Genomic DNA, 17,870 nt, shown 5'->3' with positions numbered 1-17,870 from the left:
AATAAGATGCGGTTTCGGCTGGTCCCAATAAGATTGCGCTGGCGGTTTTCGACTGGTCCAATAAGATATGGGTGCGGTTCGCTGGTGCCAATAGATGGTGGCGGTTTCGCTGGTGCCAATAAGATGCGGTTTCCGGCTGGTCATAAGATGCGCTGCGGTTTCGGCTGGTGCCAATAAGATGCGGTGCGGTTTCGGCTGGTCCCAATAAGATGCGCTGCGGTTTCGGCTGGTGCCAATAAGTGTTTCCTACGATTTATGTTCAGAAATATTGCGATTAGGCTTAACTGCTTTACACTAACCGCTGCAACTCAACAATCAGCTATTTGCCATGCGCGCTAATGAAATTGCACGCGTGTAACAATCCACAGTAAAAAAATATATAAATAGGCACAAGTAATTTATATAGCTAACTTTGCAAATGTACTTTAGGGGAAGCTTATCTTCCCCTAGCCTATTGGTGCATAAAACAGCTGGCCACGAGGCTTACAAGGCAGAGTTCAAATGCCAATATCAAATTCAAAGCAATCGGTGCACTGCCTAATTGTCTGACCAGCAAAGCAAACTGTCTGACTCCTCATGGTCCTAAAGCCAATACGTTAACAGCCGTTGAATTTGATCGGGTTTGTAATGATGTTAGTCAACTTTTTTGTAGCCTACTTTGACATTTTTTGGTCTTGAGCTAGGGTATGGTGACTGCAACTCTGCCTTACCCAACTGATGCCCCTGCCTCGTATGGTCGATAATTGGTTGGTTTATCGTCCCTCTTCTACTTCCCCTCTTTCTGTTCTCATCTTTTTCCTCCTCTCCCTCTGTTTGTAGTAAAAGCTGAGGCTGTCCTCTGCAGTCTTGCAGGAATGTCTTTTCCCCCTGCGTTTCTCTCACTTCATTATGTTAGAAAACCAAATCTATCCGCTCTACACTGTCAAACCCGCTCCACTTCTAGAAGAAAACGCCCAAACATCGTCAAACTCACATCCAACAAACTCTGTCTACACAGCACCCGGGAGGTGGCGGAATGTCCTTGTCAGTTCTCGACAGAAGTGACAGGGTTCGATAATGGAACAGACTTCCACTCAACACTCACCCTGCACCCTGTCACCTCACACTCTGACAGACGAATAGTACCGACACACACACATACACACCGCTGCAATTAGGCCGTCTTTTAATTAGTGGTTAGAAGCTGTCAGATGGTGACCTCTGGACCTCTGTCTGTACCTGTTGGCTGGGTGGCATAATGAGAGCAGGACATCTGTTTACACACACGTGGACACACACGTGGACACACACGAGTGCAAACACTACGTCTCATCTTCTTTGCTGCTCATATTATTTTTCCCTCAGACAGCTGCCTTTTAGGATAAAACCAGATTTGATGATGTTAGAGGGAAGGCGTGTGCCGGTCTGTGTGCCGGTCTCTGTCTGTGTTTAGATATTCAATATGTGTGTCTTTGTGAGAAGGGAGGATGAGATTGACTGTATTCCTGAGGCTTGTCTCCTAAGTCACCACCAAAGGCAGCTCTTTTGTCTTCATCCAAACAGTGAGAGAACAGTATAATAATCCCTTGTGCCCAGTGTTGGGGGCCAGACAGCAACACAGCCAGCAGTTTGTGTTGTGTCCAGCAGAGGGTGGGTTGTGAGAGGCAAGTCTAGTGAGGGTCAGAGGCAGGGAGATGATGTAATAAATTATATGATGATAATAATAATAAGAGCTGTCATATGACTCTTCAGGGGAAGTCATTTAAACTGTTGCTATAATGTTTCTACAATGCCAACACAGAATTGTGTTTGTGTGTTCATGTCAGTCTGTTCTCTGCCTCCAGATAAGATCATCCGCCACAGAGCATGTAGTCTAAAAGACACGGCCCACGCCATGCTGGCCTCAGAGCTCGACCCTGAGTTCCACCGCGTTTGTGAGGACATCAAGGAGTCACGCAGAAAGAGGGGTGAGGAACACACACATACACACACACACACACACACACACACACACACACACACACACACACACACACACACACACACACACACACAGAGGGAGTGGTGTTATAGTCTAAGGTGCTGTACTATGTTTATTTAATTTAACTTTGTTTAACTAGGCAAGTCAGTTAAGAACAAATTCTTATTTACAATGACGGCCTACCCCGGCCAAACCCACCCCTATCCTGGACGGTGCTTGGTCCATTGTGCACCGCCCTATGGGCTATGTAGTAGCTCATGATGTTCCACAGTCAACAGTGTGTTCACTGCTCCAGGGTGATTGGCGATTACATAACTAGTCTCTAATGGGATCCAATAATTTATTCATATGTAAAGTCACAGAGAGACTGTCATGCACAAACAAACAAATTAGTGTACATGTACAAGGAGGATAGAGGACAGTATTAGTAGTCATAGGTAATTGGTTATACAACATGTACATATGCTGCTTGATTCTACACACACACCGCTCACTCACATGCAATCATCATCACACACACACACACACACACACACACACACACACACACACACACACACACACACACAGGATTATGTGAAAATCTACACACACTGCACATAGTGTGCATAACTGAGGCAAGCCCCTCCTGTGATGGTGCTGGAATGGGGGGTGAAGGGGAAGGGAGGACGGGTTATGTGCAGGGCGATACACTCTTACCACATAAGAGATTTGCCAACCTTTTCATCTTAACCATTAAGGCTAAAAGTCTCCTTTCTCAGAAAGACAGAACACACACACACAGCCTCCCCCACAAATGAATATTTTAGGAGCAGAAGTTAGCTGTCTGACAGGGAATTCAGCAGTGAGACATGCTGAAGGTATCAGTTTGTGCTGTTGGATCGCCTGGTGTTGGGTTGCGTCAGCTAAACCTCATCTGGGATTATATTGCTCTGACCTGGAGTCGGGGAAGTGTGTAAGTGCAGGTGTGTGTGTGTGCTAAGTATCAGTGTGTTAGAATGGAAATGTCTGCTCCCTGACGTTGGTTTGATACCTCAAATTTATTCCTCTTATTCACAGACAGCCTGACACACAGGGACATTTTAGAGGCACTCTGACGCACAAACGCACGAGTTTGCACAGACCAAAGTACATGAAGTTGTCCACTGGATTCTAGTTATTTGAATTCATCAATCGATGAATGCTGTTTTGTCTCAGTGTCTGTCTGTACACTTACATCCCCTTCAGTGTGTGTGTGTGTGTGTTAATTGATCCTGTGTGTTATCTGCAGACCTCCAGACTCCGGCCTTGCCGCCTGTCTCCCCGGCTGCCGTGGTAACCACCAGGAAGCCGGCTGTAGAGGAGAATGCTGGAAACAGCACTCAGGGACAGACCATCAACAAGCAGCACTGCAGCAGCAGTGAGTACAACAAATCAAATCACATTTTATTGGTCACAGACACATTTTTAGCAGATGTTATTGCAGGTGTAGTGAAATGCTTGTAAACACACACACACCACCCAGAGCACAGTTAAAACACAACACAGTTTCTTAACACCGCACAGAGTTCAAAAGAACGGAGCGCTAATACCCAGTCCCTTCTGTCATTAGAGATGTGATTCAGTTGTGTGTGTGTGTAGTGGGATCTGGGTTCAAGGCATTTAGAATCAGGCCATTTAGCTGATTACGGAACCACCATCCCACAGAGCAGAGGCCTCTAGCGTTAACGCAACACACACAAGACACCACACCGAGTAACAGCCGCTCCGCATTGTAGCAACCCAGTTGGATGCCTCAAATACTCCTGTTTTCTCACGCACGCACGCACGCATGCGCACACACACACACACACACACACACACACACACACACAAACACACACACACACACACACACACACACACACACACACACACACACACAAACTCTCTCTCTCCAGTCACACTCCACAGTAGAGGAGCGGCGCAGTGGGCAGCCTCATTAGAGACGTCTTCTTTCCACTATGTGTCGTCTTCAGTGCTGTGTGGACCGTGACCACGCCGCGGAGGAATTCCACAGCCTCCTGCTGTCACCGCCAGGTGCCCACGCAGAGCAGGGGGCAGACAGAACAGGTCCTTACCTGCATGTAGCACTGACAACCGGGGGAGGGGTCTGTGCTCTGCGTTGGTGTCTGTCTGAATGAAGGAGATTAATAGTCCAAGTATGAGTTTACTTCAGTTCCTCTGTGATTTTAAATCTGCTGCCGTGATGGCCAAGTTCAGCCTAGTTACCAACTGGTCCCCCCCCCACAGCTTAGGCCTACCTCGAAGATTTGTCTATAAATATTATTTCAGTTTCAGAATATGTAGGGTCACAATCACCACAAATAAAAATGAACGGACGAGTGGTGCAGCGTTCTAAGGCACTGCATCTCAGTGCTAGAGATAGAGATACAGACCCTGGTTCGATCCCGGGTTGTATCACAACCGGAGTCCCATAGGGCGGTGCACAATTGGCCCAGCGTCGTCTTGGCTAAGGGAGGGTTTGGCCGGGGTAGGCCGTCATTTTAAAATAAAAATTTGTTCTTAGCTAATTTTCCTAGTTAAATAAAATATTGGACTAGATGTTGCTTCACTGCAATACTCTGTTCTGCCACAGGATGGCGCTAGTCTCTCTAGCGACACCAGTTATAGACCTCCTGCTGTGTGTGTAAACCAGCAGTCTTTGAGATGAGAGATTCTCTTTACCATCATTAGTAGTGTGTGTGCCTGTCTGTTTTAACTTCTAGCTTACTGTTAATGATCCATCTGGGTTAGGMCTGGATGATTATTCAACCATATTTKTATTGCTTTCTAACTTGGGCTCCCGAGTGYRGCAGCYWTCTAAGGCACTGCATCTCAGTGCTAGATGCTTCACTACAGACCCTGGTTCGATTCCATTCTGTATCACAARCGGRCGTGATCGGGAGTCCCATTTTGCCCAGCATCGTCCGGGTTTGGACGGGGTAGGTCGTCATTGTAAATAAGAATTTGTTCTTAACTGACCTGCCTAATTAAATGTWWWAAAAAAWTGCGATTCACGAGTCTATGATATTTTATTGATGTCACTTGTTGAATCCACTTCAGTCAGTGTAGATTAAGGGGAGGAGACAGGTTAAAGAAGATTGAGACCTTCCTATGTTTTGGCCTTTCTAGGGAGTTTTTCCTAGCCACTGTGCTTCTACACCTGCATTGCTTGCTGTTTGGGGATTTAGGCTGGGTTTCTGTACAGCACTTTGAGATATCAGCTGATGTAAGAAGGGCTATATAAATACATTTGATTTGATTGTGTGTGTGTGTGCCATTTCAGCGGGTGAATGGTCAAGACAAAAGATTTAAGTGCTGTTGAACGGGTATGGTAGTAGGTGCCGGACTCACCGGTTTGTTTGTCAAAAACTGCAATGCTGCTGGGTTTTTCACAACAGTTTCCCGTGTATCAAGAATGGTCCACCACCCAAAGGACATCCAGCCAACTTGACTCCAATTCTTCCCACAGTTGTGTCATCATGGGCCAGCGTCCCTGTGGAACGCTTTCAACACATTGTAGAGTCCATGCCTCTACGAATTTAGGCTGTTCTAAGGGCTTAAAAGGGGGATACAACTCAATATTAGGAAGGTGCGTGTGTGTATAATACACTGCATTTTAAACAGTCAGCAATAATCAAATTAATTTAGGGCTTGTGAAATTATACCCAGGCTAAATATAAGCCTTCCACAACCATAAGAACCACTAATTATTTAATTAAAATCTGCATTTTTGCAATAATCACTGATCTGACTTTCAAGTCTATGAAAATGCCCTTTTTGGGAAAGAAATGACCAGAACCATGCGTAATGTACATTCACTAATGACTAACTTCTTATAGCAGGCATTATAGGGAATTAACTTATATCTCATAATACAATCTCTCAAGCACAGGCAACGTGCTAGTGAGTAGCCAGCGAATCTTATATTTCAAGTTTAGCCAACTTCATTGCTAGATGACAAGGTAGAACAGATTAATTGTTATGAACACACCATTCTGTCAGTCTTGCAACTGTTTGAACAGCAGGCTGGCCTTTACACTGTTCAGATATTGAAATCAAATGGCCTGCCTTATTTCTCAAAGAGAACGAGTTGCCAATGAGGAGTTGAGACATAAAATTGTATCATTAGAAAGGTCGTTATTCTCTATTACAGTAAAATATTGTCTGAATGTGTTTCGGTGTCCATATGACCGTTTCTGTTGGACCAAATCTCAAATGCTAATAGTGAGTTGAAACTGCTAATCAGAGAGGAAGAAGTGATATTTCATCTTTGTTGTTGTGAGTGGCAGGGGGAGGGGCTTGGTGTGTGTGTAAAAGGAAAGAAGCATACAGCAGCACCTAAACGTGCATAAAAACAACAACATAAACCTTTATTCTTGCAATACAGGCATTTGGAATATCGCGCTAAAACATAAATTAATTTGGTCTATCGCCCTAATCTGGGTGTAGGAGGCGAGTAGCCACAATGGATTTAATGTACAGCACTTTTTCATGAATACGATCCAAGGTTAACAGTGTGGACTTGGATTGATGTGTTAAATTTGTATTTTTTTTGACCGTGTGATTTATAGGCCTTTGCTTGTACACTGTAAGCACAGTACATGGTATAAACACAACCAGGTTCGGTTACGATGGACCAGTCTTCTTTGATTGCTGTCAATCCTGTTTGCCGCCATCACATTTATTTCCAATAACCTGAGGCCTTTCAAGTCATTGACTAAATGCATGCAGTTATCAATGAGATGGTTTTTCTTCCTTTTTAATCCAAACACTTGAAGCTCTTTTTTTGTTGTTGTGTGGGTGTATTCAACACAATCAGCTACAGCCACATATGACCTCAGTCAATCCTCTAACAATGTTGATATTGTTACATTTGCTATTAATAACCTGAGGGGTTTGAAGTGGTTGGGATTCTGAATTGCATTCAGAAGTAGTCAAGTAGATTGTTCCTCTTCTGTTTCCCCTGTCCGACCAAATCACGGAAGTTAAATGGGCAAATGGTGGCTCCCACAATTAGTGTTTCCCTTCTTTATATCAGTAGCCAAAGTGCTTCACATGTCGGTCACTAATTCTGCCGCTCCGGGGAATTCAGGTTATCACCGTGTCCCAGAACTTATCACCACGCTCCAGAACTTAATTAACTCTGGTAATTAATTATTTGAGAGAAAGTAATCATTGGCAACCAATTCTCACCTGGAGCACTTCTGTGACATGTCCAATTAATTGATCGGGGGGAATCAATTAGGTGTTGAGATAAATATGACAGAACCTTGCACACTCCACTGCCCTCCAGGACTTACCCAAAGAGACTGCTGCTGAAGTTACCACTAGACACTGTGTGAATACACATAGAAATACAATTTCTGTACATGTATTTACCCATCCATAATTCACTCTCCTGTGTTCCCATTCATACGCCTCATGTTTCTAGGCTGAAAAACACAAACCTGCCCTTGGATCAGTGTCTAGGGGCAACTCCGTCAGCAAAGGTTATGATTGAATGAGGGTAAACCAATTCTACCCAGGGCCTTCAGTGAACCCTATTCCCTATAGTACTCTGTGACCGACTTGGTCGGAAGTAGTACACTAGTTGTAGGAGTTTGAGACTGAGCTCCAGACCAGAGCCATTAGGCCACCTGTTTAGGGTGTGCCAGGTAGTGTGCTAGGCTATATGGGGAACAGGCCGTTACTGGAGCCACAGCTCCTGGCCAGAGAGCCATCACCTGGCTGGTTAGGCTGTGGCAGCCCAGCTCCTGGCCAGAGAGCCATCACCTGGCTGGTTAGGATGTGGCAGCCCAAGTTTCTGGAGAGAGCTCATGGCTGTTAGGGCTGTGGAGGCTCCTGGCCGAGAGGCATCACTGGCTGGTTAGGCTTGGCAGCCCAGTTTCGGCAGAGAGCCCAATCACACTGGCTGGTTAGGCTGTGGAGTCCTGGCCAGAGCATCACATGGATGGTTAAGGCTGTGGAGCTCTCCTGGCCAGAGTGCCAACACCGATGGTGGTTCAGGCTGTGGCAGATCCTGGTCGCCAGAGAGCGCTCACTGGCTGTTAGCCTGTGGAGCAAGCTCCTGGCCAGAGTGCCATCACCTGGCTGGTTAGGCTGTGGCAGCTCCTGGCCAGAGAGCCATCACCTGGCTGGTTAGGCTGTGGCAGCCCAGGGCCCTGCTGGGTTCATATTAAGAACTTTGATAGGAGAATATGGAGAAGAGTTCACCCACTGTACCTTCCCCTAATCCATTATTCACTCTCATGTGTTTCTATTTATACGCCTCCTGTTTCTAGCAACTATGTGTGTTGACTGTCTTTGACTTGGGCAAACTTGGGACTTTATGCATGTACCTTGTAAATCCTGCATGCTCATGTTAACACCATTCGCTGTAGGTCTGCTGCTCAGTTATACTCCCAATATAGTGTTCTTGTAAAATGTCTTGCATTAGCTCTAGGGTTATATTTAGAGAGCTTTGCAAGTAGTTGTTAGTTTTTTCATTCAGCTTTAAGTTGACTTGCAATGTTAAATGGAAATTTCACCTCTGCTCTATTTTACTATATATGTACATTAATATGTTATTAATATATCATGTCATGAAAATTTAGAATTTCCTCACCACATGCAAATACGAGTGTTTTTGCATCTCACTGTTAGAAACGGGCCAGCTACATGGTTGTAAGCCAACCACAATATCCAGAATTCATGGCGATTTCAGGACGTGGAGGACCGCCCAATTTGATGTTAGAGATATTAAAAATGTTGTTTTTAGCCAGCACTTTCAGCCAGAGGAAGTCTCAGTTGATGGGGTTGCCATGTCATCATACTTTCAAAGGGGATGTTTTTCCATCGATTTTCCCCTCACTTCAAAGAGGAAGGCATCCCATCAGCCAACATCAGCGCTGCAAGACAACACGGTAAGATAGTTAACGTTACCTAGCTAACAAGCTAGAGAACTACATTTGTTAATCTAAACCAAAATCTAGCTAGCTAGCTTCAATAATACGCTGGCTATATTCCAAAGCATATCAGTGTAATTAGCCGGCTGTTATCTGGAGACATGATTTCTAACTTTGCAAGCTAATATAAGCATCGTTAGGTTACGTTGGTGAACTGTTAGCCTCTGCTGTAGTTAGTTAGCTAGCTAACGTGACTAGCTGTGTTCTTTTTAGAGTCCGATCCCATCATCTGCAGAGGCATCAACATCAAGCTCAGCACCAGGAACTAGTGTAAGTCACCTTCTAAAATCTACTAAACCTTTCCATGACTCCATGATGACGGCAAAGAAATCTACTAAACCTTTCTCCATGATGAGCAAATACATCTACTAAACCTTTCCATGACTCCATGATGAGCAAATAAATCTACTAAACCTTTCCATGACTCCATGATGAGCAAATAATCTACTAAACCTTTCCATGACTCCATGATGAGCAAATAAATCTACTAAACCTTTCCATGACTCCATGATGAGCAAAATAATCTACAAACCTTTCCATGACTCCATGATGAGCAAATAATCTACTAAACCTTTCCATGACTCCATGATGACAAATAAATCTACTAAACCTTTCCATGACTCTGGATGAGCAAAATAATCTACTAAACCTTTCCATTGACCCATGATGAGCAAAATATCTACTAAACCTTTCCATGACTCCATGATGAGCAAATACAATCTACTAAACCTTTTCCATGACTCCATGATGGCAAAATAATACTACTAACCTTTCCATGACTTCCATGAATGGGCCAATAACATCTACTAAACTTTCCATGAACTTTCCATGATGAGCAATTACAATTTTTCTTTTTTAACTTAAAAGACCTTTTTTTTCCCCATGGAAACTTCCCATGGAAATGAGCAACTAAATCTACTAAACCTTTCCATGACTCCATGATGAGCAACTAAATCTACTAAACCTTTCCATGACTAATGAGCAAATAAATCTACTGGAGCTAGTCATTAACATGGTCTGTATCTTGTCATAGTTGGTGTGTTTACAAGTAGGCTACAACTTAGTTGATTGTTCATGCAAGGCTTGAAGTCTAAATTGTAGAAAACGAGGTATTAGTGAAGAGGGGTTGGTGTGGGTGACTGACTGGTGTCTGTTGGGGGGTGGGTATTGTGTAAAGGTTAGTATGCATGACCTATTGACATGAAAAAAATCACCAATACACAAGTGCTCCTCAAACTTTTCACACCCTTGCAGTCAGTTCTTTGACATGGGGGAGGGGCGGTTAGTATACTTGTCTAGCCTATTCACTCTATTGTTGGCCGTGCTTGTCTACTCAACAGCACAACTGTAGGTGCTCATACACAATCACACGACTAGACTGTCTACAAGTCAAGCACCCTTCAAACCTTTCACGTCTTTGCTAACAGCCCAGCAAAGCCCCATTTTTATTGAGTATAACAAAACACATCTACTGTCTACTGTTCACTTTTTTTTCTTCTTTTTTTTTTTTTTACAGAGGAACATTGTTTATTTTATGGTTACACATCCTCATGACCTGTCTCCATGTCTTTCCAGGAGACCTGCAGTACAAACAAATCTTCTGCAATAGGTCGAAGCAGTGAGTGGTAAAGAAAGTGTATGAGGCTTGTTCACCTGGCTGTGGATTGCAGAAAAGACCAGAGTTTTCTACAAGGAGCCAGAGTTGCAGCCCCCCCAATCTCAACATTGCCACAGCGCCAAAGCCTGCTAAACCAGCTGCCATTACCCAACACAAGAAGAGGTTCACCAGCTGAAAAACACTCAGGAACATGCCTGGAACGTTCAATCAACACAACATCCGACTGATGTTGTAGTATAATATAGAATGCCTAGTATGGTCACAACTGCATTGTGGTGTATATATTGCTAGCTGTATATAAGTGTTTTGTATAATATATTTTACAAGCGACTAATTGATTCCAGCAGCATCAGAAACCAATAAACTGTTAACTTCAACTTCTTGATCACTTCATTATGTTTATGAAATGTATACTGAACAATAATATAAATGCAACAATTTCAACGATTTTACTGAGCTACAGCTCATAAAAGGAAATCAGTCAATTGAAATAAATTCATTAGGCCCTAATTGATGGATTTCACATGACTGGGCAGGGGTGCAGCCATGGGTTGGCCTGGGAGGAGCCAGGACCAGCCAATCAGAATGTTTTTCCCCACAAAAGGCTTAATTACAGACAGAAATACTCCTCAGTCTCATCAGCTGTTTGGGTAGGTGGTCTTAGACGATCCCGCAGGTAAAGAAGCCACACTAGCATATGATGTGTTTTTGGTGGTGCAGTGAGGTGTTTGGAGAAAATTTGATACAAAGGGAGGTTGTTATGGGACCTTTCACATCTCTTGAGTCATCAACTTCTTTGTGTCCAAGTGGTGTTGTCTGTGAGAGAAAGACGAACGCTATTACTCATTCATGGGCAATTGTTGTGTGCCGTCTGTATTCGTACTGTAGCAGCATGGTGTAGAATGAGACCTCTCACAGACATACGTTAGCCAGCTAGCTACAACACACAGGTATAGTTACTCCAATATTGGTTTGTCAAGCCAAAGTCATTCCTTTACTCTCCGCTAGCTAGCTATAACGTTAGACTACAGTACATTTTAGGTATAGCAAATACAGCTAGCTAGAATCGATCACAATTGTACTGTACTAAACAACACTGCCTCGTAAAAAGAGAGCTTATATTGCTAGCTAGCTACCGACAGCAAAACAACTTAGTGCATTCGGAAAGTATTCAGACCCCTTGACTTTTTCCACATTTTGTTACGTTACAGCCTTATTCTAAAACAGATTAAATAAAAAGATTCCTCATCAATCTACACACAATACCCCATAATGAAGCAAAAACTGATTTTTAGAAATGTTTGCACATTTCAAAATTGAGCTCAGGTGCATTCTGTTTACATTGATCATCCTTGATGTTTATTCAACTTCATGGGAGTCGTCCACCTGTGGTAAATTCAATTGATTGAACATGATTTGGAAAGGCACACACCTGTCTATATATGGTCCCACAGTTGACAGCGCATGTCAGAGCAAAAACCACACCATGAGGTCGAAGGAATTATCCGTAGAGCTCAGACAGGCTTGTCAAGGCATATCTGGGGAAGGGTACTAAAAACTATCTGCAGCATTGAAGGTCTCCAAGAACAGAGTGGCCTCTATCATTCTTAAATGGAAGAAGTTTGGTACCACCAAGACTCTTCCCGAAGCTGGCCGCACAGCCAAACTGAGCAATCTGTGGAGAAGGGTCTTAGACAGGGAGGTGACCAAGAACCCAATGGTCACTCTGACAGAACTCCAGAGCTCCTCTGTGGCGATGGGAGAACCTTCCAGAAGGACAACCATCTCTGCAGCACTCCACCAATCAGGATGTTATGGTAGAGTGGCCAGACAGAAGCCACTCCTCAGTAAAAGGCACATGACACCCTGCTTAGAGTTTGCCAAAAGGCACCTAAAGGACTCTCAGACCATGCGAAACAAGATTCTCTGGTCTGATGAAACCAAGATTGAACTCTTTGGCATGATTGCCAAGCGTCACGTCAGGAGGAAACCTGGCACCATCCATACTGTGAAGCATGGTGGTGACAGCATCATGCTGTGGGGATGTTTTTCAGCGACTGGGAGACTAGTCAGGATTGAGGGAAAGATGAATGGAGCTTTGAGAGGATCTGCAGAGAAGAGTGGGAGTAACTCCCCAAATACAGGTGTTCCAAGCTTGTAGCGTCATACCCAAGAAGCATCAAGTCTGTAATCGCTGCCAAAGGTGCTTCAACAAAGTACTGAGGAAAGAGTCTGCGTACTTATGTAAATGTAATATTATTATATATATTTTTTTTTTATACATTTGCAAAATTGTCTAAACAGTTTTTGCTTTGTCATAATGGGGTATTGTGTTTAGATTGATGGGGGGGGAAACTATTTTATCCATTTTAGAATAAGGCTGTAATGTAACAAAATGTGGAAAAGGACAAGGGGTCTGAATTCTTTCCAAATGCACTGTACTTGTCCTGAGTCCTGGTCCAGCTTGTCTAGCAAGCATTTGCAGCCTAATCTCGCAATTCTTTTTCCCCCCAGCTGTCTCAACTCCTTTTTGTGTCTTCTGGCTCCAATAAATAGGACTGTGTGTTTATATGTGAAAGAACATAAAAAAATGTAGTCAGCCAGCTCTTCTTGGAAAGAGGAATTCTCAGAAGCAGCCAAATTATTTAGCAACCTTAGTGCACTGTAACATAGCTCTTTTAAACTTGTAACACCCTTGTTTATAAAGCCTGCCTTCGAGTGTGGGATCAAGGAAGTGTGGCTCCCGTCAGGCTGTAGTCTTTACAAAGCCAGGGAAATTGAATCAACCTTGATGTGCTGCAATGTCCTGGTAAATGGGAACATCGTTGAGAAAAGTCTATATCTCTATTTAACAAGGACAACGATATCTACTCGCTGCTAGCGTGATCACGCAATTGGCGAAACACAAAGGCCACAATAATTGCTACAAAACATGACTTGATTTATTTTTAGATCAGAAAGCAGGCTCAATCAACCAGTGACGTCATTGGATGAACTCTCCCGCCATGAAAACAAAAATCCACCTAGCTATAGAGCATAATTATGTCTGAAACACCCTCTCATCACTCATAATTATGCAGGTAAACTGGAAAAACACCCCAAGTAGTGTCTAGCGGTGAGGTGTCCCTTTTTAGCCGTGATTGGAGAGCCCATTAGCTCTTTCTTTCCTTTTTTTCTTTTTTGAGCAATATTCAATGAACTCCAACATGATTCAAGGAGAACACTCTTCTGGCATGATTCAACAGCGCTGTTACAATAATAGCACTTTTCACAATTTATTTAAATCTGTAGGTTGTAAAATGGTGTGCAATAAGGCCTGTATAGAGTTCAAGCTAATGCATTTTCCCTTCACCTTCCGCTTTCTTCAGCGTTGAATTCTCCCTTACGACGAGTAACCAAATCCATTTTCACTCTCAATCTGGATTAGAAGTGTCTGTATTTTTATTTGTGGAAGCATGCACCAAACTCCTGATACAACAATTTAGAATTTCAACAGATTCACCAACAACAACACTGCGGCCCAATGGGAGGGCATGTGAGTGTAGAAAAAGGACAAGTAAGGTGTTAGCTTTGTGTCCTCCACGTCAGTCAATGTGGAGCCCAAGGCGACAGCCCACTGGAGGCTGAATGTGTTACTTCCTGCCTGTTGGCTCTTTCCCATTCTGCCTCAGTCTCCACTCTGTGGAAACAACCATCCTTTTCTCTCCTCCTCTCTCTACCCTTATTGTATTCTGCCCTGCCTGCCAATCCATCAGAAGACCTTGATGAGCAAAGACAGCATTTTATTTATTTCCTAAGTAAACACTTTCTTTCCTTCTTGACGATATAGTTGAGGTGAAGTAAATACACACATAGTATTTCTAATGTGTACATTCAGAAAGAATACACACTCGGAACACAACTTTCTCAGCCTTTCCTTTCTGTTGAATGCCAAGGATTTGTCCTCAAGCTCTACTGTCACTGTCTGTACAAGTATTGTTCTGGTCAAGTTAAGAGCCCCATTGTTGGAGCTCAGAGTTGTGTTCAGTATGCATGAAATGGGAGAAAACGATGTATTTTCCTATTCCCCCCCCACAGATGAACCTATTGACTGACCTCTCAGGGAACAATACTTGTTGTACTCCTCATGGAAAATTCAAATCACCTTCATGGAAAACATATGTTTTACCTGGAAACGCATATGCTTTACCTATCCAATGTGGATGACCTCGTATCCAGTATGCATATGTTCCCAAAAAACATGATTATGGAAAACGTGTTTTTCCTGGTAGCCATGTCTGCTCTAGTAAATGCACTAGTGGTGCAGACCAGTGAAGTAGTCCTCCTCACCTCGCTGGAGGCGTGCGCGTGTGTGAACATGTGGACCCTGACAGAGGTAGTTTGTATGCTCATCCAGGCATGCTGTACCCCAGCTGCTGCTACCTACGAAACAAGACCAGCTGACCCACAGGCCTCTCAAGGGACACACACACACACACACACACATCACATGGACTCATGTTAAGGAGAAGAGCATTTTGGTGTGTAAGGAGCTGTGTACACTACATGACCAAAAGTATGTGGACACCTTCTAGTTGAACATCTCATTCCAAAATCATGGGCATTAATATGGAGTTGGTCCCCTCTTTGCTGCTATAACAGCCTCCACTCATCTGGGAAGGCTTTCCACTAGATCAGGGGTATTCAAGTACTATTTGAGAAGGTCAGGTCACACATTTCCTAGGTGGCAATGGTCCGCATGGATAATGTAATTTATCGACGTACTTACAAACCCCGTTCTGGGTAGGGATCCGGTCTGCTGTCCTCCAGTTGAGTATGTGGGCATTAGATGCTGAAACATTGCTGCAGGGACTTGCTTCCATTCAGCCACGAGCATTAGTGAGGTCGGGCACTGATGTTGGGCGATAAGGCCTGGCTTGCAGTCGGGGGTTGAGGTCAGGGCTCTGTGCAGGCCAGTCAAGTTCTTCCACACCGATCTTGACAAACAATTTCTGTATGGACCTTGCTTTGTGTACGGGAGCATTGTCATGCTGAAACAGGAAAGGGCCTTCCCAAACTGTTGCCACAAAGTTGTCTATAATGTCATTGTATGCTGTAGCGTTTAAGATTTCCCTTCACTCGAACTAAGGGGCCTAGCCCGAACTATGAAAAACAGCCCCAGACCATTGTTCCTCGTCCACCAAACTTTACAGTTGGCACTGCATTGGTAGAGGTAGCGTTCTCCTGGCATCCCCCAAACCCAGATTCGTCCGTCGGAGTTCCAGATGGTGAAGCGTGATTCTTCACTCCAGATCACTGAGCTCTTCAGCAAGGCCATTCTACTCCCAATGTTTGTCTATGGAAATTGCATGGCTGTGTATAGATATACAGTACCAGTCAAAAGTTTGAACACCTTCTCATTCAAGGGTTTTTCTTTATTTTTACTATTTTCTACATTGTTGAATAATAGTGAAGACATCAAAACTATGAAATGACACACATGGAATCATGTAGTAACCAAAACATTTTTCAACAAATCAAAATACATGTTATATTCGAGGTTCTTCAAAGTAGCCACTCTTTGCCTTGATGACAGCTTTGCACACTCTTGGCATTCTCTCAACCAGCTTCATGAGGTAGTCACCTGGAATGCATTTCAATTAACAGGTGTGCCTTGTTGAATGTACATTTGTGGAATTTCTTTCCTCAATGCGTTTGAGCCAATCAGTTGTGTTGTGACAAGGTAGGGCTGGTATACAGAATATAGCCCTATTTGGTAAAAGACCAAGTACATATTATGGCAAGAACAGCTCAAATAAGCAAAGAGAAAGGACTGTCCATTGACTATTTCTAGAACTTTGAAAGTTTCTTCAAGTGCAGTCGCAAAAACCATCATGCGCTCTGATGAAACTGGCTCTCATGAGGACCACCACAGGAAAGGAAGACCCAGAGTTAGCTCTGCTGCACCTCAGATTGCAGTCCAAATAAATGCTAACAGACACATCTCAACATCAACTGTTGAGAAGAGACTACGTGAATCAGGCCTTCATGGTCGAATTGCTGCGAAGAAACCACTAAAGGACACCAATAAGAAGAAGAGACTTGCTTGGGCCAAAAAACACGAGCAGTGGAAATATGTCCTTTGGTCTGAGTCCAAATTTGAGATTTTTAGTTCCAACCGCTGTGTCTTTGTGATACGCAGAGTAGGTGAACTGATGATCTCCACATGTGTGGTTCCCACCGTGAAGCATGGAGGAGGAGGTGTGATGGTGTGGGGGTGCTTTGCTGGTGATACTGATTCATTTAGAATTCAAGCCACACTTAACCAGCATGGCTACCTGTCACGAGAATTATGTTCTCGGTGTTCATAAACCCAATTCAATTAACAACTCAGCCTGAAACCCAAAATTTGTAGGAAACTGGTTGAAATGAATCAGACGGAGGCCCAGCTACGATAGTCAGAAAATGTATTTACGAGAGCGCGCTGCTCTATGGTACAAAACAATTCATTTTATACTGGCTTCTCACGCACACACATTCACACAAACATACGCACACACATTCACACAATGTCCTGCTACCCAGCCGACAAGATTAGGGGATTCCTGGAGACTTACTCCCCATCCTCCCTCAAGATAGGGAGACGCTGGGAAGTACTCTGTGGCCCCAGCCAAGGTCGGCACTGAATCTTGCTCAGACAGTCTGTTTGTTACTCAAATAAGGTTTATAGACATATTGTACAGACTATGGTCATACAAAATTCTAATCAATTTCATACTCATACGATTATGCGGCTTCAGGGTTCAGGGTGGACTATTCTAGTCATTCATATAAATTCCATCAACACTACCACAGCATTCTTTAGCGATACGCCATCCCATCTGGTTTGCATTTCGTGGGACTATCATTTTGATTTTGATCAGGATAATTACCCAACACACCTCCAGGCTGTGATCTTACTACATTTGCACACACTGTATATAGGTTTTTCTATTGTGTTATTGATTGTACATTTGTTTTATCCGATGTGTAACTCTTGTTTGTGTCGCACTGCTTTGCTTTATCTTGGCCAGATCGCAGTTTTAAATGAGAACTTGTTCTAAACTGGCCTACCTTGTTAAATAAAGTTGAAATAAAAAAACTAAGGGCCATTTAACCAAGGAGAGTGATGGTGCTGCATCAGATGACCTGGCCTCCACAATCACCCGACCTCAACCCAATTGGGATGAGTTGGACCGCAGAGTGAAGGAAAAGCAGTTAACAAGTGCTCAGCATATGTGGGAACTCCTTCAAGACTGTTGGAAAAGCATTTCTCATGAAGCTGGTTGAGAGAATGCCAAGAGTG

General features: G+C 43.6%; 2 protein-coding genes and 1 long non-coding RNA gene across 4 annotated transcripts in view; 2 read left to right on the top strand and 1 right to left on the bottom strand.

Moving 5' to 3' along the window:
- Positions 1 to 17,870, bottom strand: part of LOC111954292 (sphingosine-1-phosphate transporter MFSD2B-like) — a 425,204-nt gene that overhangs the window by 99,050 nt on the left and 308,284 nt on the right. The window lies entirely within an intron of this gene.
- The window catches only part of LOC111954491 (ATPase family AAA domain-containing protein 2B), a 123,690-nt gene that overhangs the window by 41,354 nt on the left and 64,466 nt on the right, over positions 1 to 17,870 (top strand). For both annotated transcript variants that reach the window (XM_023974267.2, XM_023974266.2), the window contains exons 23-24: positions 1,824 to 1,946; positions 3,231 to 3,359. In XM_023974267.2, coding sequence (XP_023830035.1) covers positions 1,824 to 1,946; positions 3,231 to 3,359 — 252 coding nt within the window. The remainder of the gene's footprint in view (positions 1 to 1,823; positions 1,947 to 3,230; positions 3,360 to 17,870) is intronic.
- LOC111954493 (uncharacterized) lies at positions 8,053 to 10,923 on the top strand. Its single transcript, XR_002875990.1, has 2 exons — positions 8,053 to 9,198; positions 10,504 to 10,923. It is a non-coding gene; the product is annotated as an uncharacterized lncRNA (long non-coding RNA).

Source organism: Salvelinus sp. IW2-2015, linkage group LG28 (assembly GCF_002910315.2).
Source record: "Salvelinus sp. IW2-2015 linkage group LG28, ASM291031v2, whole genome shotgun sequence".
Taxonomy (NCBI): Eukaryota; Metazoa; Chordata; class Actinopteri; order Salmoniformes; family Salmonidae; genus Salvelinus; species Salvelinus sp. IW2-2015.
Note: the sequence above shows the minus strand (reverse complement) of the source record. Positions and strands in the feature narration are given on the sequence as shown.